Source organism: Abramis brama (genome assembly GCF_963993115.1).
Source record: "Abramis brama genome assembly, chromosome: 12".
Lineage (NCBI taxonomy): Eukaryota > Metazoa > Chordata > Actinopteri > Cypriniformes > Leuciscidae > Abramis > Abramis brama.
In genome coordinates this window covers 36,193,530-36,218,568 of record NC_139974.1, presented here as the reverse complement: position 1 = coordinate 36,218,568, position 25,039 = coordinate 36,193,530, and the positions used below count along the sequence as shown (strand labels likewise).

The 25,039-nt window shown below is 36.6% G+C and overlaps 1 protein-coding gene across 1 annotated transcript in view; it reads right to left on the bottom strand.

Annotated features, from left to right (window-relative positions):
- Positions 1 to 2,781: 2,781 nt before the first annotated feature.
- cdk6 (cyclin dependent kinase 6) overlaps positions 2,782 to 25,039 on the bottom strand; it is a 47,991-nt gene continuing 25,733 nt past the window's right edge. The window contains exons 5-8 of the mRNA XM_084132115.1: positions 19,135 to 19,244; positions 8,380 to 8,430; positions 8,151 to 8,286; positions 2,782 to 7,307 (exon numbers count right to left, since the gene is read on the bottom strand). Of these exons, the coding sequence (XP_083988241.1) occupies positions 7,158 to 7,307; positions 8,151 to 8,286; positions 8,380 to 8,430; positions 19,135 to 19,244 (447 nt within the window). The 3' untranslated portion in view covers positions 2,782 to 7,157. The remainder of the gene's footprint in view (positions 7,308 to 8,150; positions 8,287 to 8,379; positions 8,431 to 19,134; positions 19,245 to 25,039) is intronic.

Genomic DNA, 25,039 nt, shown 5'->3' with positions numbered 1-25,039 from the left:
AAAACTTACTAAATTTAAGGTTTAAGGCCAGACACTATAGGTGAATAGAGTCAAATTTTTAACTAGCAGATATCACCATGAAACTTTCCCAGTTGATTACCTATATTAAGATGAGAAAAAAATGTATTACAAGTTTTCTGTAATTTAATTTTTAAATATGCAAATTAGGCCATATCTAATTAAATATGCGCTAATTTGCATATCTTTTAAAAAACGAAATCTGAGTATTGGATAAAGCCAGGTTAAAAATTATTTTTTCATTGTGTTCACATATTAGATGGGAAAAAAATTACTGAGGGATCTGCTAGTTAAAAAAAAGGAAATTACCATATTTGGATCTGACAGTTGGATCCAAATATGGTCATTTCCTTTTTATCAGCAACCATTTGTGAAAGTAAAAGGGCTGAATGCACAATCTCATTGGCTGATGATAAATCTTTAAAGGCCATTTTCTCAAAATGACTTTTCTCTCATACTCCAAGTCCGAAATCTCCACTTCAGTAGCACCTATATACACCAAACTCTCCAGTCTTGTACCTAGTTATATTATGAAGACATATACAGAGGGATTTGTAAATATATTATTCCTAGCCTGATTTATATAACATTTTATTCCAAAAAACATGGCGAAAATCATTTTTTTAAGGCTATTGACAGTATATTCTGATTTACAGGATAACAAAAGTAGATATCCATAAATCCCTCAGTAATTTTTCTCCCATCTAATATGTGAACACAATGAAAAAATAATTTTTAACCTGGCTTTATCCAATACTCAGATTTGCAAGATTTGCAGATTTGCAAGATTTGCAGATTTGCAAGATTTGCAGATTTAAAAGATATGCAAATTAGCGCATATTTAATTAGATATTGCCTAGTTTGCAAATTTAAAAATTAAATTACAGAAAACTTGTAATACATTTTTTTCTCATCTTAATATAGGTAATCAACTGGGAAAGTTTCATGGTGATATCTGCTAGTTAAAAATTTGACTCTATTCACCTGTAGTGTCTGGCCTTAAACCGATTTAGTAAGTTTTGTTTTGTAATTGTTCAATAAAACCATTTTTATGTGGTTTTTGTATGGACTTGGAGTAATTTTTACTCAAAACTAATGGCTGGGATAGATTCGGCACCCCTAAAAACCCCTAGTTAGACATCTCAAAAGGTAATATTGAAAAAAAATGTTTTTTTAAATTCATTATTTTTACCCAGGACGTCTGGGCACCCCAACTTTGATTGCCTCTCCAGGCGTTTCCCCGAGGATTTGGCTGTGGATAAATTGGGAGGTGTTACTAGACACCTATTGGAACACATGGTAAAAAAAGCTATTGGTAAGAAATTTTTTTGCAGATTGGCAAAAAAAAATTCCTAACTTTCCCTAACTAAATGAGATATTTTTGATCTGATCTGATCTGATATATTTTATAGGATTAATGAGAAATGTCATGAAAATAAATTTTCGTCTATAATTATAATTAAATATCCTGTCATTAAATGAATAATGTTCTAGTTAATCTATGTTGTTAAAATATGATCTGGATTTTTTTTTTTTTTTTTTTTAAAGAAATGAAATTCAGCAAGGATGAATAAACTGATCATAAGGTGACAATAAAGACTTTAAAAAATTTTGTTTTATTTCAAATAGCCTAAATCAGGTTCTTTTAAACTTTCTATTAATCCAAAAATCCTGTAAATATGTATCATAACTGTTACAACATAATAGGAATGTTTCTTGATAATCAAATCAGCATATTAGAATGATTTCTGAAGGATCATGTGACACTGAAGACTGGAGTAATGATGCTGAAAATTCAGCTTTGATCACAGGAATACATTACATTTTAAAATACATTCAAATAGTAAACAGTTAGCCTACTTTAAATTGCAATAATATTTCACAATATTGCTGTATTTATCAAATGACCCCAAACTTTTGAACAGTAGTGTATTTCGTAAAATGGTAAATTTTTGTCTGAAAATAAGTAGCCTAAATTACTTTTTCATAGAACTATTGTATAAAAGCAATTTCACCATTGCGCTGTAGTACTATTCTGCTAAGAGTGCTAATGATAAAAATCAAGAACTGATTCAGTTTCATAAGCTAAACAAAGACTTCTCAGACAGTTGATCTTAGTCCTGCTTTCATAAAAGCCCTTAGAGAGACCCTAAGTTTACAAAAATATCAAAGTATGAAACCACAAAAGGAAAGAAGACAGAAATTACAACACAAAAGGGTGCATGCTGTCCCTAAACAGAGAACGCCTGACCGCATGGAAAGTCCCCTGCTGTATATTCTTCCCATTGGGTAAACTATTCTTACAGTTACTAATGACTAGATATTCACTTTGTAACTGATACTGTTGAGTTTATCAGGATAGTTCACCCAAAAATGAACAGTTTCTTTCTTCTGTTGAAAAAAAATATATTTTTAAGGATGTTGATAACCAGACAGTTGATGGACCGCATTGACTTCCATAGAAAAAAAAATATACTATGGAAGTCAATGGGGTTCATCAACTGTTTGGCTACCCATAGTCTTCGAAATATATTATGTGTTCAACAGAAGAAAGAAACTCATACAGGTTTGGAACAACTTGAGGGCGAGTATATGATGACAAGATGTTCATTTTTGGGTGAACTGTCCCTTTAAGATTAGTAATAGACTTGTCCAGGTGGCGATTTACCAAATGACCTCTCACAGAGCTGACGTAAAATAATAAAACAAGAAATTGTGGGAGATTTAGTGAAGCGTTTTGTTCTCTCTCATCACAGAAGTCAATTTTACAACCCAGTTTTACACACTGGAATATTTATTTTACAAAAATATGAAAACGTCAGGCAGATACAGATATAAAACAAATGCAAAAGCAGCTTTTTTCTCAATGGCAGCAAATTGAAATCTTTAGGTGGGCCAGTTTAATAAAACTCGTAAAGGAGCCAGAGCCTAAGACAAACATTAGCAGCAAAACCAGTCCAGAAAAAAACAAAGATACAAAAATACTACCATATCTCATTCACCCCTTTAAAAAAAAAAAAAAAAAACGTGTATGGTTCTACAAGGGCAGAATGACCAACACTCATTTCAATTTGGTTCTTGCAAAATCGTACAATTCTTTGCACTTAACAGACAAGAGTAGCTCAACGAATCAATTTAGCAACAAAACATTTAAGAACGTGCCGTTTTAACAGAGGACCATAGCTTAAGAGATTCAATTTAAACTGAATTTCAGTATTTCAAGGAGATACATTCTACTTATTGTGTGATTAACCATCATTACTGGACTAATCATGACTAGATAACCAGACGAGACTTTTAAAAAAAACAAAATTAAAGATATGTCACGTGCATGTGATCTACAGTACGTCCACATGCGGTTTCATCGCTCAAAAAAACCAAAAAGATGCTAAAGCAGAAGAATGCAGAATGATTTAGCAGTAATTACATACAGTTGAACAAATCAAAGCGTTGACAAAGAAAAAAAGTTCCAAATATTTCCATGTACACATTTTTCCATCCCCACTCTAAATGACAAAGCTGACAACATACACTGCTAAAATTACTAATTTACACCAGATTGGGTGCTTACAAAGAAAGGAAAGACATCACTCTCCAACCAATGACAAAAAGAAGAGACAACCCTGACCAAAACTTCCCACTTCTAATCAATGTGCACAGTTAAAAGATGGCTAAAATAATTACTTTTTAAAACGATTACATAAATCCATAAAACAAAGAGCAACATATTATAAAAATTATAAGATATAACATATTATGATTATAAAATGGAGATACATCAGGAATCATTTCACGCAGTTTACCTAAAAAATAAGTAGAATGAACCATATACACGTGATGCAGGCTAAAGTGATATAACACTTGATTATCCATTAATAAAATATAATAATGAAGCTGCTGATAAGAGTCATATTATAATGGTAATGATTTTCATACACAGTGTCTGTGCAGCAGCTAAACTGAATGAAAACATTGTGCACATTGATTAGAATATGTATTCATTGTTGATGATTTAGCATATTATATTATTGTGATTTAATGAATTTTCCAGCTTAATGATTTTGAAATGCAAAGTATTGGGTACATTATAAATTACTTAAGTCAGAATTGTAGAACATAATAACATAAAACTAAATCACGTAAAAATGGTGAAATATAATACAAATAAAATACAATACAATAAAAAGAAACCAAAATAAAATAGAATATTTAAAAAGACACTTTTTATTGTTGCTGTTCTCTTCAGAACGAGTTTGCCTAATTGATTACAGTTGTTCAAGTCTGCAGTGACACGAGGTGTAGCACCATTATTTCATCACTGTCCAATCAGATACAAATTTGAGTATTAATATTGACAGAATGCCATCTTGGGCACTGCGGTCAAGTAAAAAAGTCGATATGTCAATAAATAAGAACAAAATGTATAGGGAGCAAAACATTATGTACCAATGTCCAGCAATTTTAAAAGGAATTTGCTTTAGATGATATCCGATTACATATTCCCAAATGACTAACTAAAGAAAATCATTTCAAACAACAAGACATTTTCTTTAAAACAAAGTAAAACAGATTCACAAAAAAGAAGAAGAAAAGAAGCATATTTCATGGGGAAAAGCACTGAGATGGGTAAATATCAAAAGGTGCTATTTTTTTGACATCACGCCAAAATTCAAATTCCATCACTAACAAGAACGGGTCGTACATTCGAAAGCCTAACGTTTAATACATTTATAATGTTAAAACACTATGAATTATTCACCGGACCAACCAATCTAAAAGCACATTAGTTCTATTCAAGACCCACAAACATTAAGTCATACAGTTACATTGTTTGATATCCAATGCCCTCTGAAAACCCCAAATCCAACCACAGACTTCTCTGGAGGAGAGGAGGGTAAAGCTGTGCCGGCCAAACATCAGTTCAGTGGAGATGTTCAAAACGCTGGTGTTTTACACCAATGATCAATTGAAATCGTTTGTCAACGAGACAACTGATCACAGAATATTTGAAAATGTTAACAGTACATAAGTTGCCACACAACAGTGATCTAATACATAAAATATAATATTAAGTATAATATTATATAAATAAAAAATAAATGCTGAAATGACCACCTTTAGGTTTTATTATCCGTTCCAAAATGAGTCAATGACATAAATAACCCAACACTATTGTATCCAGATAGCTTTGAGACCATAATCGATACGCGTTACTGTGAGATTATTGGTTAAGCTAAAACCTGAACCCTAGTTGAATCTAAAACTAGTCATAAATAGACCTGAGCATGGAATGTGACAGAATGAGTATACCGATCCTGAGAGAATGAATCAAGCATCAGTGCTTAAAGGGATACTTCACCCGAAAATGAGCAGTCTGGCATTATTTACTCGCCCTCATGTCGTTCCAAACCCGCATGACTTGCTTTCTTCTTGAACACATACAAATATTTGGAGAAATGTCTCAGTGTTTGTTTTTGTCCATTCACTGGAAGTCAAAGGTAACCTATTTGGTTGCCAACATTCTTCAGAATTTCTTCCACAAGAAAGTCATGCAGGTTTGCGGGGTGAACTATCCCTTCAACTGTGTGAATGTTTTGTAGTACTACAGTGCCTGCCTATAGCTCCTCATCCCTCCTCAAACAGCTTCACCTGGATTCACCAGGCTAAATGCTCAAATCTGAAGCAGCGTCCTTCCTTTCTTCCGTCCCTCCACTTTTTTTTCATCACGTGCTAAACACAAAGGCACTGAACGGGCTATGGCGACCCATCTAGCGGATATTGCGGCTTGGTACAGTTTTGTGATGATCTATCCAGATGATTAAGTGAAATGGGAAATGGAAGGATGTAGCATAGCGTGTATAAAAAAAAAGGACCTGGACTTAATCAACCAATTACGGGATAATACATTACTCTCCAAGCCTCGAACGAATCTCGCAACCTGACCTCGAACATAACACTCACCAACTCTATAGCTACTTTAACTAGGCTTTCATAACTACGCGCTAACATGTATTTCTGTTACCCATCTCGGCTTATTTCTGCTCTAAACCAACTCTAAAGTCAACGTGCGACCCGGCGCGGGTCATCCTTCGACTAAGTCTCGGCGCTAAATCCCTGACGACAGGGTGCAGACTGTTTGGTATACATCAACGAGTCTTCTACAACAACCTACACCTTCAAGTTCACTAAAATTAAGACATAACATGCCAAAAAAAAAAAAAAAGTCAACAATCAACACTGACATCATAAAATAAGTGAACAGGATGTGGAATTTATATTGAAGAAAAAAAAAATACAAGTAGAATTACATTATCATGTCAAGGAGATGTGGTGTCGAATAGTGCTCTGTCCTGGACGACTCGAGAATGACGAGAACACCAGGATGCGTGCGACCAAACGCCGTATTAAACAGAGCACTAAATGATTCTGTGTCCGTGGTTATGGAAGTCATCGAAAAAAAAAAAAAAAAGTCACACGAGGAGACGTGTCCACACTCTCCTGCTTGGACTGCAGAGGAACAACAATACAAAAAAAAAATCCTCCCGGCCTGTGACCGAGAGGACTTCAATACAAGTGAGCTCAAAACAATTGTGAATTAGCGATTGTGTAAGATAGGAGGTTCCGTTCAACGGGCCCGAATTTGCAGTAGTTGCGGTCTACGTTCGCTCAATCCGAGTGAGACTGTCACGGTCCCGTGGGAGACCTTTGCTGGTTCACGGCAGTGATATGCAGTTAAGGCAGTTTAGACCTGTACATGTACTGTGCATTGCGTTCATGCAAACAGACGGACGATTCCTGGCAGTGTCGTGATGCGGCTTCAGAATCGAGAAGCACATTTTCCTCTGAGCGGACGAACTTCCCTTGAGGAAGGCGGGTGGGAGATGAGAGCAGCTTCCAATATTGTAAAAGACGTAAATCCAGGCAGCATGTTGTTGGTCTGTATTAGCTGGCAGTAGTGAGGGCAAAGACAAAATATGATCGAACAATAATTGCGGTGATATTTCTAAAAGCAGCATTTGACATTATGCTATGGAAGACTAGTTCATGGGATGGGGATGGGGGATGAGGGTGAGGATGGGGGTGAGGATGAGGATGGGGGTGGGGGTGGGGGGGGGACACTGGATGGGAAACCAGGTCTTTCAAGCAGCTCTCTCCTCCAGGGAGGGCTTTTTGCTGGGGAAGGGTTGGGCGTACAGACTCTTGCTGGTGCTGTCGAGACTCTGGAAGTATGGGTGAGACAGTGCATCATAAGCTGATATCCTTCTGGAGGGGTTAAACGACAGGAAACGCTGTGCAGGGGGGAAATGAGTAGAGAAAACAATTAGTAAAATTTTAAAAAGTTGTCAATGACATACTTTCATGAAATTAATTCTTCAATGACAAGTTAAAGTGCCCCTTTTATGCAATTTTTAGAGGTTCCTAATTTCGCTTCAGAGGTCTCCTATGATAAGTTTACATGCATCCAAGGTCAAAAAACACTTTAATTTTCTCATAAAACACATCGCAGCATCAGCTCTTTTCTCACAGTTTCTGAAACGGTTCGTTCGAAGATTCAGTCTCTCTAAACCCCTCCTTTCCGAGAGACTACTCTGCTTTGATTGGTCGGATGGCCCAGTCCGTTGTGATTGGTCGACCGCTTACAGTGTGCATCAGAAACGTAACGTTAATTTCTACATTTGAATTTCATCTCCTGAAGCTTCCCATACAGCTTATATTACACACAACATAAAAGGTAACAACCGAAAACACATAATAGGGGCACTTTAAAGTCTTCTCTTTTATCTTTCTTTGTTATGATTATACCCTATAGCAAGTGACTGAAGATTATTAAAAAGATGTAATAACAAGCTACCCTGTAGTTTCACATCATAATATAATATAATATAATATAATATAATATAATATAATATAATATAATATAATATAATAGCATTCCAAAAAATATAAAATTTACTGAAATCATTCAAATGTGCTTAAATGCTTAAGATAGCACAATACGATTTATTAACAATAAAACATCATAGGATAAAAATGTATCAAACTGGAAAAGGTATCTGTCCATATAATGACATTCAACAATTATTATCAAGACATTTAAGATATCCTCAGCATTGATAGTATCTACTACTTACAAGTAAAAGTGATTTGCCCAGCTCATCCATGTCAGGCACCAGGTCCTCTATGGGCTGGGGGGGGCGAGGGGAAAAGGCACTCTGGGGTAAGCCCACCTCCTGTGGCCAGTCCTCTGGAGAAGGGACCCCCACCACACTGAAATATCACCATCAAAACAATCTCAATCTCGTAAACACAAGACCAACAAGTTATTCCAGCATTATATTGTTTTCATTAAATGGCACTTACTCAAAAATCTTGCCTAACTGGTCAACATCAGAGTTTCCACGGAAAAGAGGGCTGGAGAAAGAGAAAAAAATGCAATTAATTGCATGATTGATTTTGTAGCAATAACTACACCTCAATGACACTTTAATTTTTACTCATTATGAATAAACTAAAATAAATAGACTAAAATAGATACATTAAAATAAATAATTGAGCAAATAAAACTAAATAAATAAGTAAAAAATTAAGTTTTGTTAAATGAAATAAAATACCAACTCAAATAAAATATATTTTAAAAAAAACACTATTTCAGCTATAGCTGCCAAAAAAAAAAACATTTCTCATTTTTATTTAAGTTGATGTACTAAAATAATTAAAACTGAAATAAAAAAATAAAAACTATATAGAAAAATAAATCTTAAAAAAAATGACCAAAACACACAACAAAATGAATGACACTAATTAGAATTCAAATGTATATTGCATTCACTTGAGGAAAAATAATCTACTCTGTTTTTCTGAATTAACAAGTTAATTATCTCAGAATTACGAGATAATTAAGTCATTAATTCAGAAAAACAGAGCAAATATTTTGTATGAAAAATTATCTCATAATTTTGAAATAATTAAGTCATTAATTCAGAAAAACAGAGCAAAAACTTTTTATTCATGAAAAATTATCTCGTAATTCTGAGATAATTAAGTCATTAATTCAGAAAAACTGAGCAAAAACTTTTTTTCATGAAAAATTATCTCGTAATTCTGAGATAATTAACTCGTTAATTCAGAAAAACAGATATAGATTAGATAGATTAATAGATTAGATTAGATAGATTAATAGATTATTTTTTCTCAAGTGAATGCAATACGCTTCCGTACAAATACAATCGAAAAGGAAAAATAAAAAATAATTCAAAATATATATATAATTATAACAGTATCTTGATGGTACTAAAATAACACTAACTAAAACCAACTCAAAGAAATGAATTAAAAGAATATATCTAAAATAATTAATCTTTAATATATAAAATCAAAATGAATAAACTAAAATAAAAATAAATAAACATAAATAAATGCACTAATTAAAACACCAAAATGCAAGGCTGCAGGCCAGTGACAGTCATGAAACAAACAAAGCTTGTGTGTTTAGATGTTCGCTCCTAATTCTGCAATAATCATGAATGTCTCCTGCCTGTCTGCCAGAGGCAAAGACGGCAAAGAGAAAGAAAATCCTCATAAGCTGCACTTTATAAACAAGGTCCTAAAGCAACATAACAGACATTGGTCTACTGTACATGCGTTGTTTCCTGGCCAGCCCGAGGCCGAGAAGATCTGAGGACTTTTTTAGCACATGCTGAAGTCCACCCGCCCGGACTGCTACTGGTGCCTGTGGCTTCAGGCCAGTTAGGACACCCGTGGGCGGGCATGCTTCCCTTGGCATGCACACAAATTCCAGGAGCCACAAGCACAGGGCTCAGTCTCCAAAACACACCACACAGAGTAAAAGAGAGAGAAAAAAGCTATTTATCCCTGCCGTCTGCTTTCGCTCTCCACAAACCTCTATGTGAGAGAGCAAAGATGAACCGTGCGAAAGAACAAAACCGAAGTACAGAAACAGAGACATGTGAATTATTAACTAAATTTAGCTCACTAATAAATCATTTTCACAGTCAAGTCTTTGAAAAAATAGTGCAAAAACTGCACTTGCAATTTCCCCTGCCACCACCAGATGTCGCCCTACAGCAAGACAAGCACCAAACTCTCAAAGGCTCTTCCTTCACAGCCACTCAAAGCGTCAACTTGATCACAACTGTAATCAGACAAAGGGCCAGAACTGAGCACGTTTTCTTACGCCTCCATTTTTGAATGAGGTTCAGAAGCTTTCAAGACTTCCTTTAAAGATTGGTGAGAAACAGACCAGCATATTTTTCAGAAATAGTGTGACAACAGGCCAGTTCACAACAAAAACGATAACTATAACTAAATTAGCCTCCACACCAGCAGACAATAATGTCCTGTTTATTATAAGTGAGCGCAGCAGTATGTCGTCTGCCTTTTTTAAATGCTCAAGCTCTTTAAAGGCCCACTGAAGTGCCTTAAAACACGCAGCATTATTCAGTGTGTTGACGTAATTTCCACTGAAACAGGAAGACAGGGCGGGACATATCGAACAGCTCCTCCCCCTTTTAAATTAGCCAATAGCATTTTGTTTATATCACAGCTCGGCCAGAGCCGTTGAGCTCGGTAAAGCCGCAGTTTTCTCCTAATCTCTAACCGTTTCTCCTCCTAATCTCCTTCATATCGCATTAAGATGTCATCAAAATCATTGATCCATATTGGTGGAAGTGAGAGACTGTAAATTTTGAATGCTTATTTCTTCTAAACGCGAATTTTGTCATTGTTTTGGAGCACATTAGCTTATAGACAACAGTAAGGCTAACATATTCATACTAAAAGCTTTGATTTCATGGGGACTTTAAGGTAGGATGGATTCGTTAATCCCGTTAAAAATTCTGAAAGTGATCCCAACGATATTGTTCCTCTGTGCTGTTATTGTTATAGTCGTGGTGTGAACTCTGCTATTGCTTTAGCTAGCTACTATACAGTAAAGATGCTGAACATTCTTGGCAGGTGAGGCGGACGTGTCAGACGCTCGCGTAACTTTTCAATTTGAACACGCTTGTTAAAGAAAATTGCCTTTATTGTGTCGTTCACATACCACATCAACTGCTGAAACCCTTAAAGGCAAAGTCAGTCCCGAGCAGTTAAATCAGACAAAAGCTGTTCTATCTTCTAACAGTCAGGGGGGGCAAATCTCACCTAAAGCAGTGTCATGCCAAAACAAGTATGTATGGCTGAATTTCTCTAGTCTAGAGCACATTCTGCCTTCCCTTGGGCTACTTGGTAGTTTGAATGAATTAGTGGCTTTTTGCACAAGGCAGACATTATGCCAGGGCAGAGGCTTCCTGAGTGAGTGGGCACAGGGCGCTCGCACCAGGCCAGTACACGCAGTTGAGTCACGCTCCAAGTGCCAGTGTCTCGATCCACATTCCACCCGCGCCACCTCTGGAATGCATCAGTGTATCTGAATCTGTGAAGACTGGTATGCCAGAAAAGGTGCGTGCGAGTCAATTACGAATAAGAGCGTCCATGACGCAGGAAAGGCTAAATTAGTTTAAGTCACCTTTATTTATATAAGAAACGAACAGTGTATGATTATGATTCAGGCAGCATTACAGGTCAGAAGTCAGATGGGATCAGAACATTCAGAATATTTATCAGTTCCAAGTTCTTAGAAAAGTTCTCATTGTGTTCATGTTGGTTTCATGTGGTCAGAGGTGGACAGTAACAATGTACATTTACAGGCCTGTACTTAAAGGTGCTCTAAGCGATGTCACGTGTTTTTTAGGCCAAAACCTTTTTTGTCACATACAGCAAACATTTCCTCACCATCCGTTAGCTGCCTGTCCCCTGAACACACTGTAAAAAAACGCGGTCTCTGTAGACAGCCCAGGCTCCACAAACGGCAACAAAAACAAACTGGGCTAACCCGCACCACGAAACATAAACTGTTCCAGCCAATAACCGACAAGAAGGGTTTGGGGGGTTAGTGCGCGGTTGAGGAGGAGGGAGGGTCTAGCTAGCCTCCGTTTTGTTTGACAATACTTTTAACGTCAACAAGAAGTGACGTCACCCAACATCACTTAGAGCACCTTTAAGTAAACTTACTTTTTGAGTATCTGTACTTGAGTATTATTTTTTCTGGAAACTTATGACTTTAACTTCACTACATTTGAAAGACCGTATGGTACTTTTCACTCCACTACATTTCTATCAAGGTCCTCGAAGTCGATGTATGTAGGTATATGTAAGTATATGTAAGTAGGTATATGTAAGTATGTAGCAGCTCTGAAAGTCAGTGGATGATATTTTTCTTTTTAAAAATGTGATTAGGGTTTTTACAGACAGCGTATCTGTAATCACTCTTGTAAGGTCATGTGAAGTTCACAGACTTCCCAGCATTTTTTTAACACTGATCAGCAAAATTGAAGATGGCCATATGGCCATACTTAGAAAGTATGTTTCAGTTTTCTGAAAAGACTAAAGATTTGTTTAGTTTTAAATGTTTGCTTTGTTTGCCTAAAATGAACCATTTCACAGCCTTCAAAAACTCATTGTCCAAACTGCGGAAGCATATTGAGTTATGTTAACTTAATTTCTGGTGAAATTCCTTCTTAAAACTACTAAAAATTTAGGGAGGCGTGTGCTAGAATAAATTAATATATTTCATTAATTTGTGACTAAATAAATGACATACTTGGTATCTCTACTTTTTGTGAGAGCAGCTTTAGGTTGTGAGAGCGTAAACAAGGATCTGAAAGCTGTCGCACGTCGACTCTTCACGCAATGGTCAACCCTTGGAAAAGCAGAACGTCAAAAGCATTTTCTGTCATTCAGAAACACACTGACTGATCACTACATCATCCAAGAGATACAGACTTGCGTGAAGTCTGACACTAAACTTTACACATTGTGAGCATCAGACAAGTAAAGATATTTTATAAAACCCTCAACAAAACAACTGAAGCAGAGCAAACTCCAAGGCCCAACGTTATACGATCCTCTCCAGGAAAACGCTGTCCCCTCAACAGTTAAAGTTCCATCTTAAACAAAGCCATACAATATGTTGCTGGCCGAGGCGCACCACATTTTTATAACTCTCAGGTGAATTGAAAACATCCATTACTGGGGTTGGCGTGTACAGCGCGGTGCACTTCTCAGACATCAGAGAAGAAACCTGGTCCCAGGTGCCCTTTAATCTGCAACAGGTGGCCTTTTAAAAAGCATTCTTAATCACCTGCAGGAGGAGAAAAGGTGTGCTGGTAGCAGCAATGAAAGCCCCCCTTACCCCCCCACCTCCAGGCACTAATGGAGGCATGCCAGGAGCCCGGCACAGTGGCCTTTTTATGGAACATGGCTTTAGAGAGTGGAAATCAAACACGTGAATGGATATAACTTATGTTTTAAGGTTTCTTTAGTAATTAACAAATGCAACGCCTCTATTTAAACAGATAGTTATGTGCCTGAAACTAAACATAACTTTCCTATCTGAACTATGGGATTATTGTATTAAGCACTGAGTGAGCTAATGTTTATCTACCGTTCCTGCAAAGCAAACACCATCAATGGATACCGGAAGGGACGGACAGGTGGGCCTGTTAGAATGTGAAACACAGGATGTGTGTGAAAGTGTGTCCCTGCTTGTGTGTCTGCGCTTTCCATCACAAATCTCCCTGTTCATCCGATTATGCACTTGTTATGGCGCGTCGGGGAGAGGAAAACATCAGCCCACGCAATTGCCCCCAGCGGCACGAGGAGGGGCGGGTAATTCAACATCATCGACAAGCTGGAATGAAATGGGTCAACAATGCATTATTATTGTTAACCAAGACTAAAACTAATAAAAACGTTTATGTTCATTGAAAAAAAAGCTGCAATAAAATAAAACTTAAATGTTAAAGGGGTCATGAACTGAGAATTAAAGATTTCCAGCTTGATCTTTTGACAGTTAAGAGGTCGTTATACTATAAAAATATCCTGTAAGTTTCAAAACTTTAATTGAACTTTAATTGAAAACCAAGGCCAGAAAACGATAGGATCTCAAAAGTTGTGACTTATGACGTCACAGGGAACGAAAGACCGCCTTTGCAGAAGAACATCTACGTCTACGTCACACGTCTTTGGCTCCGCCCACTGGCGCGTTAGTGAATAGTGACATGAGAACAAGTAAAGATCGACACAGGATCAATACCATTACCTTCCAAATGATCCTAATGCTAGGAAAGTGTTTTTTTTGTTTGTTTTTTTCAACAATGTGAATGTCTCAGCAGTGCATTGTTTATATTTGGTGCATTTCACTGTGGATTATTTGGTAGTCGCAATTTCGACGCAGGCTTTGCAAACAGACTTTTACGATATGGATCTACGCCACAAACATGCAAGTAACCATGTTTATTCTAATGCCTGATCTGTGATCAGTGATTTCTGATGTTTAATTATTCAAGTTCAGCTTTCTCTCAAAATCGTTCAATACTGTTTATGCATCAGCAAAGCAAGCCAGTGACTAAACAATCAACTTCACATTGTTTCTCTTAGTAGGATGAAAATAATCTTATTTAAACTGATTCAATTATATACAGAAAGCGATCAAAGAACGCTCCCTTCCAATCGCCAAAGCTGTCAATCACACAGCGTGAGTTTATCTGGACACTTGCCAAAACTCGTTATGAAATCAATGACGCTGTTACACTGCACAATGAAGCTCTTACTGTATTTACATCGTGTTAGCATTGTTATTTGGTGACAGCTTTCGTGAGAGTGCAGAAATTGCGTTGCACTGATAAGATCTTTATTCACGCAATCAACAGACTGTCTGTCATCTGCTCAATGCTCATCACTGCAACCTTTCATGTGTTGGGAATAGATCTAAATATAATGCTATAATCACTACTTTTCACGATTCATTAATCTCGAAAGCTGTAATAGTAAAAACGTAGTAAAAGATTTCGAGAGAGAGAGAGTTCCACATGTAATGCTAGCTATTTTATATGCAAACATGTCAGCCAATCACAGCAGTGGGCGTTAACACTGAAGTCTCACACAGACACGCCCCATCAAACAGAGCGTTCAAATCAGAGGCTAAAATCAGGCTAGGAAAAATGCTTTTTATTTCTAAATTATGTAAAAATTAAAAAAATTATTCTAACATTATAAGGGCACCCCAGGAAACATAATAAAATAATAATAAAACAGTTCATGACCCATTTAATTGCAAAAACTTAAACTAAATGAAAAATAAAAATGTTGCCCTTGGAAATAAACTGAAATATTTAAGTTAAAGCTCTAAAATTATTTCTGTCATGGCATTTCTCGGAGTGTTTGGTATGGTAATGGATATAACAATGTTGATATGTTTGATCTTGATCTTAAATCCAAGTATGGGACTTGCTACTGCCAATACATACACAACACTCTGCTGTGAGCATGTAAGACATGCTGCTGCTGTACAATATCGTGTACATGAATTACCCGTAGCAGATCTATACAGGTGGAGCTGGGGAAGGTGGAGGCAGGGTTCTCAAGTTTTATCAAAAGCTTGGGAGTGAGATCACATGTGGTTAGGGGAGGAGCCCTAATGGAGCCCCGCCCCCGCCTGTCCCCGCCCCCCAATTTTACCCATTGTTCATAATTAACCAGCACAAATTGAAATTATAACAATTGGTAAATCTGATAAATGACAGAGCAATTCATCACATCAAATATACTATTTAATGTTATATTTCAAATTACAAATATACAAAAATATAACAAATTGCTCCAAACAGTTTGGAAAAACAAATCTTTTTGCATTTTGAATGTGTCTAGTCGAAATGGTATAATGATTTATTGTGTGGTGGGACATTGTGAACAAATTACATATTAGAGTATTAAGGTGTGTGTTTGTGTTTGTGTGTGTGTGTACACAAGAGTAGGGCTGGACTGGGACAAAAAAAAATCGGCCCTGGCATTTTGGCCCAGACTGGCCCACTATATGATCATAAACACCACCCATCTTTGCACGCCCTTAAATATATGCATACCATCTCCTATTCCTTAAAACCACTAATGCCATGTAATGAGTGAGTATAGGAATGAGTGAGAGTTAACAGATGAAATAAGTAAAAATTTGACATTTATTAATACAGTTGAACTATACTCCACAGTGATGAATCCAAAAAACAAGCTATAAGCTGCATTGGCATAGCAACACCAGTGTTTCTCACAGGATTTTTGGTAAAACTGTGGTGGGTGGACCTCTGTCCTTCTAGGGGGGGTTGGGGGCATGCCCCCCCCGTAAGAAAATTTTGTGCATTTTAATGTTAAATTCATCAATCTGGTGCACTTTGAGAGTTCAAAATTAAAAGCTCCAAACCATATTCAGTGTGCCAATTAACCAAAGAAAAATTTAAACCTCTTTTAGTTACAGTGTCTATTTACATTACACCTACTACATAATAATGTTATAATATTAATCCATGACAGTAATAGCCATATTTTGTAAAAACAAATGCACTAAAAAATAAAGGAAACTTTCATAATTAGATTTGTACCCATTTCTATACTTGAAAGAGATAAGCACATGATCTTTTATTTTGATGCAAACTGCATCAAGCTTTTATTTTGGTGGAAAACATGGTTTACAAACGCCTCTGATTAAATTTCTAGTGAATTGCGGTAATCGTCAACTATGCAGATGTGGAAATAATGCATAACTGGGTTATGGGTTCCTACACTCATGACATAGCCTAAGTGTTTTGAAAGTAGTTCTGCTTACCGCAGGCTCTACACTCTCTCATCTCTCTCCTGATCCTCCTCACTATCATCATCATCACAGGAGCTGATGAAGCGCAGAAAACATACTGTATATTTTGACACAGTTTACAGTGTCTGCTTTAAGGGCCTGTTTCTATTGTTTCACGCTATTTCTCTGCACATTCCTTGCGTTTCTTCTCCATCTCGCTGATTATTTTGACAGATACACACGGACACTGCTGCACGCTCGCTCACTCGTTTAAAGTTGTGATTGGGCCAGCCCAGTGTCAATCAAGAAAAGAACCAATGGGCCGCTGATCTACGTGTTTCATGGGCTGGTCTGTCAGAAAAAAAAAACTAACGCTGACTTTTTTTGACCAATGCATTACACCAGCACAAACCCAGCGCGTTCGCGCGATGTTGTTGGTTACCTAGTAACGAACGTACAGTGCGTGTGCGTGCGCCTCGTACACAACGTTATAAAGCTTGCAGGACAACTTGGTTGGCATTGCCTTTTCAGCGTGAGAAATACATGGTGTGGCGTGTGAGCGTGTGAACTGGCTGAATTGCATGTCTCACGGCCAATGCGTGAGACTTGAGAACCCTGTGGAGGGTTTCTGAAAGTGTGCTGCAACTGCTACAGCAAATGCTGACCAAGTATTTGAGGGTTGAGCGAGCTCATTAGCCTGCTGATGCAGCAGGAACCAATCAGCTGTGCCCTATAGAATGATGTGATTGCAAGCTGAAAACAAAAGAAATTAATCCCAAATATCAATATTTAAAATAAAATAAAACTAATAAAATAGCAAAAGTACATAATGAAATTACCAAAAATTAAACTAAAATATGAACTAAGCTAAATCAAAATAATAATAAAACTAAAATAACATGCAATGTATATACACTTGTTTCATGCACAATTCTATCCGTTTTAAAATCCGTGCCTTTCTGGCGCTTAAAATGGGATTTCTCACGTTTGAATTGGTGACCAATTTAATGAGAGAAATTGCTTCACGAACCTCATCTAGATATTCGCATCTCATCTACAGTAAACTCATTGAAATAAGAAATGACAATAAATCATTTGCAAAACTTAATCCTAATATTTCTCTCTTTTTAGAGCCTTGAGAAAAGAGAACCATAAATAATGATAATGCGCTACAAGCTGATGTAGTACATTAGAAGCCACAAAGAAAGAACCGTTGAACCGTTAAATCCTGCTGTCACTGGATTGAGCAGCTTTAATAAATGTGCCAGTGTGGAGTTGAGCAGTTGGAAAGATTCGTTAAACCGCACACAGATGAACGGATCTCTCCAAGTCTACAGTGCCTGTTACAACCACAGTGACTTTTTTTTTTCTTTTGATGTCTGTTTTAATAACCTCAGCCCTCCTGCAAAAATGTGGTCAGAAGCAGTGTGGCCCAACAAAATCCTTTTTATTTATTTTCAAAATTTCATTTTATTTTTTATCATTTCTGATTTTTATTTTCTTTTTCAGATTTTGATAAAATACAATATAATACCATAAAACATTAAACCATAAAATACAATATTAAGACAGTTTCATAAAAGTATTAAGAGGGAAATATCTCATTTCTATCTTTTATAAAGGGGGTAAAATTCTCAAATTAATTTGACACATTTTTAATTATACAATTAAAATAGTATATATAAATATAATTAAAAATAGTTTTCAGAGTCTCCAAATCACATGTGACCCATAATGTGACATGTAGCAAAAAATGTGATATATTATTTTAATATAATGTCCATGCTCAGTGGTTTTCAATTTTATTACTTTATGTCAGATTTCCATTTTAAAGTCTGCATTATGGCCCTAATATATATATATATATATATATATATATATATATATATATATATATATATATATATATATATATATATATATATATATATATATATATATACAATTTATTTATTTATTAGGGCCATATATATATATATATAGATAGATAGATAGATAGATAGATAGATAGATAGATAGATAGATAGATAGATAGATAGATAGATAGATAGATAGATAGATAGATAGATAGATAGATAGATAGATAGATAGATAGATATTCAGTGTGAATGGAAAGTGGGCTCTATCACTAAAAAAGTGGACCAAAAAGAAATTAAAATAACTATTTTGCACTTTAAAATATGCATTTCAAATATTTTAATGTTAAGCATATTATTATTCAAGACACACCCTGTGCAATATTTATAGACTCAAGGGAAATCATAACTCTTGTTACTCCCTGTGTGCCAGACACATGCAAGCAATCAGGTCATCCATGCTTGACACATTTAACTGAGCATCAACCGCCTGAATCCTACATCTTTCTTCATTTTACAGTCAGCTAGTCAGGATTATTAGTGAGCGAGATAGATAATGACGCTGTGCAAACTTACCGGCGTCTGAACATCTCAGCAAAGATGCAGCCGACACTCCACAGATCCACAGGAGTAGCATAGCTGGACTGAAGCAGCACCTCGGGAGCTCGATACCATAACGTCACAACCTGCACACACACAAAAATAATGATACAAATTAGATCAACTTATTTACATGACCTCACTAAAGCCTAAAATGGTAGCAGACGCTCGTCTATATAATCAGTGACAATTCTTTTAGATAAAATAGTCCATAAACAATATAATACAATAAACATAAAATCAGATTTTAAAATGATACAATATTATATTTAGATAGTCACTTTGCAACTACATGTCAGCTAACTCACAGAGTACTAGTAGATTAAGTTGATGTAGTATTAGTAGAATGTTAGGTTAGGGTTCGGGTAAGCAAGTTGACATGTAGTTGCAAAGTGTTAGCAGATATTAAGCAGACAGTATACCAATACTCTAATAACTGCTAGATGACATGTAGTTGCAAAGTTACTTGTAGTCAGAAGAATGTCTACAGTGGACCATCGTAATAGTGATACCTTATTTATTTATTTATTATATAATCGACTGGAATGGCATAAGACTGAAATAACAGCTGGCAATGTCCACACACTCATTTGTCCAGTCTATATTTTATCTCTACCTCTGAACAGGCCCCACTGACCAATGGACCATTTTCACAGACTGTGATCATGTGTTTTAACAGTCATCAGCACTGTCAATCCTGCAAAGTTGTTTATATTTAAAATTATTTTTTTTTAATTATGTACATTTATAACACTCTTTACAACAAATTACGCTGCTGTGAGGGTGTTTCTAATACAGCGACTGTGGGAGTGACGGTAAAATGGACATCTTTCTCTCTTCTGACTGCCGTTATCAATCCCTCTCAATTTTTTCCCTATTTTTGAAAGCAGTGAAAACACTATTGTGGAGTTTTTTCTTTTGCTATTTGAGCAAATGGGAACACAAAAACATATATTTAATGTAGTCTCTCATTTACCGCTATAGAATTTTACCCAACTATGACGACTTCCGCTTCTGAGAAACCCGGAAATGTGAAAAGGGTCTATCGAACGCCTTATACAGGCTGCAGGAGCCCAGGAATACTCAGTATGCAGGATTCTGCTGTTAACAGCTACAGTAGGGAGAGCCTCCAGACAAAACTCAGTGACCCTGCACAGGGTGGACCGGTTCCAGGTGCTTTCCCTCCTCACAGCGCTCTCTCGCTCTCCTCCCAGTAGGCTCTGGGCCCAGAAACCCCCAGGCTTATCAGCCAAATCAGTCAGGCCTGTGTTTGTAAGCAAAGCCTGGAGCGTATATCAGTGACTCGTATCCTAAAACGCGTAGCACTCGAGTGTACGCCAAAGGAATTGAAGGAAAATGAAGCAGAGGGCTTTCAACATACTGAAACTGACATGCACTTGGGTTATAAACACAAGATGCATCAAGGACCGGTTTGGCACTGGAAAAATGTTTGAAACTTTTACAGAAAAAAACAACAAAAACCTGGTCAACTAAGTTACCTTTCCATATACAGTGGAAAAACTGTAAAGAAGAATATTTTTTACATATGAAGTGGCTCCTCTGAGTTCAGACTTTAAATTCATTGAAAGTCTTTGGGATGTGCCAGCCCGTTCTCATCCCAAGGCGTCATATACTGACGCTTTTGACATTTCGTCTACATCGAACGCACATGGCACCCTTTAGCGTCAATATGAGACGCAGATAGATATGGGCCAGAAGGCGCCTCCTAGCGGTCTAACCCTAACCCTAACCCAGACCTAAACCTACCCATAACCGAACAAAGCTCTGTGCGTGTCATATTGACGCTAAAGGGTGCCATGTGCGTTCGATGTAGACGAAATGTCAAAAGCGTCAGTATATGACGCCCTAGGATGAGAATGCGTTGGATGTGCTGGAGGAGACTTTACAGAGTGCTGGACTCTTGTATCGTCAATACTAGATCTTGACCAAATATTGATGCACCTCTTGATGGAAATAAATGTTGTGATGTTATTTCCATGTGCATACATTTTTGGTCAAGATCTTGTATTGACAATGAAAGAGTCAAGTAAGTATTTGTCTATTTAAATCCAAACAGCGACTTTTTTGGCTGGGCAGTGAATGTAATTTTACATTTTCAGATTTATTGTTTTTGAAAGAAAAACTATGAATTCCTAAATAATTTACGGCAAAAAGAAAAACAGTAAAAGGAAATTCCCTGCCTGACAGATTACATTTGATTATATTTTATATGAATATTTTTTTGTGATCCTTTATTCATGCGTGTTCCCATGATGATGTTTTGTCTCTGTGAGTGTGACCTTGTGCATTGTCCCAGTGAGTATTGGCCGTGTTTTATTGACGGGCTACTTAAAATAAACTCTGGTTCATCATGTGTTTTTTTTAGCCAATGCAGAAGTAAGCCATTTTCTGTGAATTTGCAAGACTTCCGATGCATTAGCCACTATAGCTAAATAACAATATGAATAACAAAGATAAGTAAATGGTAAACTATTTGCGCTCCAATCCAGTTTGTTCATGCTTGTGATAATAAATTAAATATCATAACAAATACTAGTTGGCAATGTCAAGCAGCATAACACACATTCAAGTTACAAATGACAGCACCCAGTCTTATGTTAAAAATAAGGTGGATTTTACTGTCTGTGTTATGACGGAAAGAGTAAAATATGAGATAACGTTGTTAAATATAGATCAACAGAGATAAATTAAACTGAGTCGCATTGCATACTATGTTTTTGTCTATTTTTCTGAGTGTATGGGAGCCTCAAACTGTTTCTTTGAAATAGGCCTCTGAATAGCAAAGGCTGCCTCTGGTGATTATTATCAGTACATTTTAAAATGAAAAGCAGATTTTAGTGCTTCATTGGTATATGAACATTGTCAATTAATAAAACATGGCATGTAAATTGTAAAATATACAGGCATCAATATGCCATCTCGTAATATCAAACATTGTCACCATATTTTTGACAGTGAGTTTCTAGCAAACACAGCTGTTGTTTTTTTTACCATAAATTTGCGGTGTATAGTTAAATATTAAAGGGGACCTATTATCCAAAATTCACTTTTGTATGGTGTTTGGACATAAATGTGTGTTGGCAGTGTGTGTACACAACCACCCTACAGTGATAAAAATCCACTCACTCCTTTTTTTTAATCTCCATAAATCATAAGCAGTCTCTCCAAACGACCCGTTTTCAGAATGTGGCTTTTGTGACATCACTAAAGCCACAGGCCCCGCCCACGAGTGTTGACTGACACCGCCGTTATAACTTAGACCCGCCCTGATCGAGTTCACTGCGAGTTGTACACATCCGCCATTGCTGCAGCAATGCACTCATGAGAAGCGTCGAAGCATCTCCCAAGCGTTGAAGGTGTTGTAGCTGGATGTATTCATTCACATAGCTCTCTTTATTTATTCTTGAAATCTGCCAGCCAGTGAAGACGAGGTGGATTCATTTTGTTTTCAAAGAAAATGCTCCCTCAACTCTACAGAAATTTTTGTAAGTTACTTATGCACTTCTTATACTGTTTATTCAGCTCTAACAGCGATTTTCTGAAGAAAAACTGATGCTTCATCTTTTGTGTGACATACAGTAAACTTTATTAAACTCATCAGTATATTTTGTGTCATCATTCAGACAATTAGATCGTCAGACGGAGTCCTACAGCAGGCTTGCATTAACAGTGTATACAAGCAATGCCAAATAGGTTATAATCGTAATTAAACTAAACTATACCTTTTTCAACTCCATACAGCATATATTCTCTGACTCTGTAGGCATTTTTATGGTCGAAATGAACACCATTACTGTGACTGTCTGTTTTATTATTATCATCTTCCCTGTTCTAGCTCTGATCGCGGGATTCGCGGCTGCTTAGGCTCCGCCCCCTGTGACGTGAACCAGCAGCTCATTAGCATTTAAAGGAGAAGCACTAAAACAGTGCGTTTTTCACAGACCCAAAAAATGATGATTTAAACATGCTGTAAATAAAATTATGTTGGGTATTTTGAGCTAAAACTTCACATACACACTCTGGGGACATCAGAGAATTATTTTACATCTTGTGAAAAGGGGCATAATAGGTCCCCTTTAAGACTAATCCTAAATTAAAATGCAATTTCAGTATATCATCTTAGGGTCTAGGCAACGAGAAAAACGACAGTGAATCCATTCTAGATGGTGACTACATCGTCAACTCCAATGCAAATCATTCTGATTCAGTCTGAAAATCATTCTTATTATAACAGCTAATGACTCATTCATGTTACAATGTTCGCGGTGCGAAATGCATTCATGTTTTTCGTATGTATAACAGTCTATATTTAGTGAGAAGACCGCATGTGCTGTGTTGACGCTTTCTCATTTAGGTCTTCCTGGTTTAGTGGAAATGGGGAGGAAGTTAAAGATGAAATAAAAAGGATGAAACATTTTCGCCTCTTTGTTGCCATGTGACCACAGCAAAGCACATAACATATTCTAAATTAGATTCCTCTGGAACTCTAACCACAGCACCTCGCTAGAAGACTTGGACTCAAATTTGTTTATTGATGTAAAAAAAAATACTATGATAAGGACAGTATAAAGTTTATGTTGGCTCATATAAACGCCTCCCTTCAATATTAAACTCAAAGGAATTCTAAAAGCCGGTTTTGATTGAGTCAAACGAGTCAAACAACCATTTCAGAAAACAAGTCTGCAGACTATCATCTTCAATCCAAACATTTTGAGTTTGTTAACTGCAATGAAACAAACTCTAAACTGTTGTCTTATCTAAATGTACACTACAAAAGTATAAAAAAAGAGGGTGCGCTGCTCGACTTCTAGGAAGAACCACATACCGCTTCTAACTGATGTTCGAGCTGAAGTATATCCGTTTGTATGAGTGTTAATAAAAGGCCAGACCACAAAACATTCACACGCACTCGTTGACTCACAGCATCTTGCTAGCATACTGCAGCTTACTTAGCAAAGGTTAAGATACACTGCAGTGATTAAACACTGTAAACCCTCAGAAGTACAAGATGAACCAACTGACAGCACTACAGATGAATTATCGTAGCAAGAGGCATAATAAACTCAATGCACTCTGAAAATGTCAGAATGCATGCAAGAGCTGCGGTTGTCTTCGATGTTTCTCTCATTGGTTACACTTGAAGATGGCAACAGTGTCTGTGACATTTACCCACAGAGTTCCTCTGTCAAACGGCACATGCCACAGTTTGCATCACGACACCAATGGAAATGCACGCTGCAGTGTCCCCACGTCACTGGAGCTCATGTCAACCACTGTATAGATCAGAGTGGTTGCATCCTATGCACTCAATGAACCCCATGACGTAAATTAAAAGAGACAAGCAAAATGGAACAGTTTTATCATGATCATCATACTGTACAAGTAAGATGTAGCAAGCTGAACGCAAAGCAAATCAGGCAAGTTAATAAAAGTCTTTGGGAAGTTTAAAAACTCTTGTTTTAAAAACAAGATTAACCCATTTAATCCGGCTGGCAACTAAATTTAAAGTGCCCCTATTATGCTATTTTAAAAGATCCTAATGTTGTTTTAGAGGTCTCCTATACTTCCATAGTAGGAAAAAAATATACTACGGTAGTCAATGGGGACCGAGATCTGTTTGGTTACAAACATTCTTCCCAATATCTTCCTTTGTGTTCAGCAGAACAAAGAAACTCATACAGGTTTGGAACAACTTGAGGGTGAGTAAATTATGACAGAATTTTCATTTTTGGGTGAACTATCCCTTTAATTTTCTCACAATATACATTACACATGAACTTTTTTCTCAAGGAGTCTGAAAACGGTTCGCTCGAAGATTCAGTCTCTCTAAACACCTCTTTTCTGAGAGACTACTCTGCTC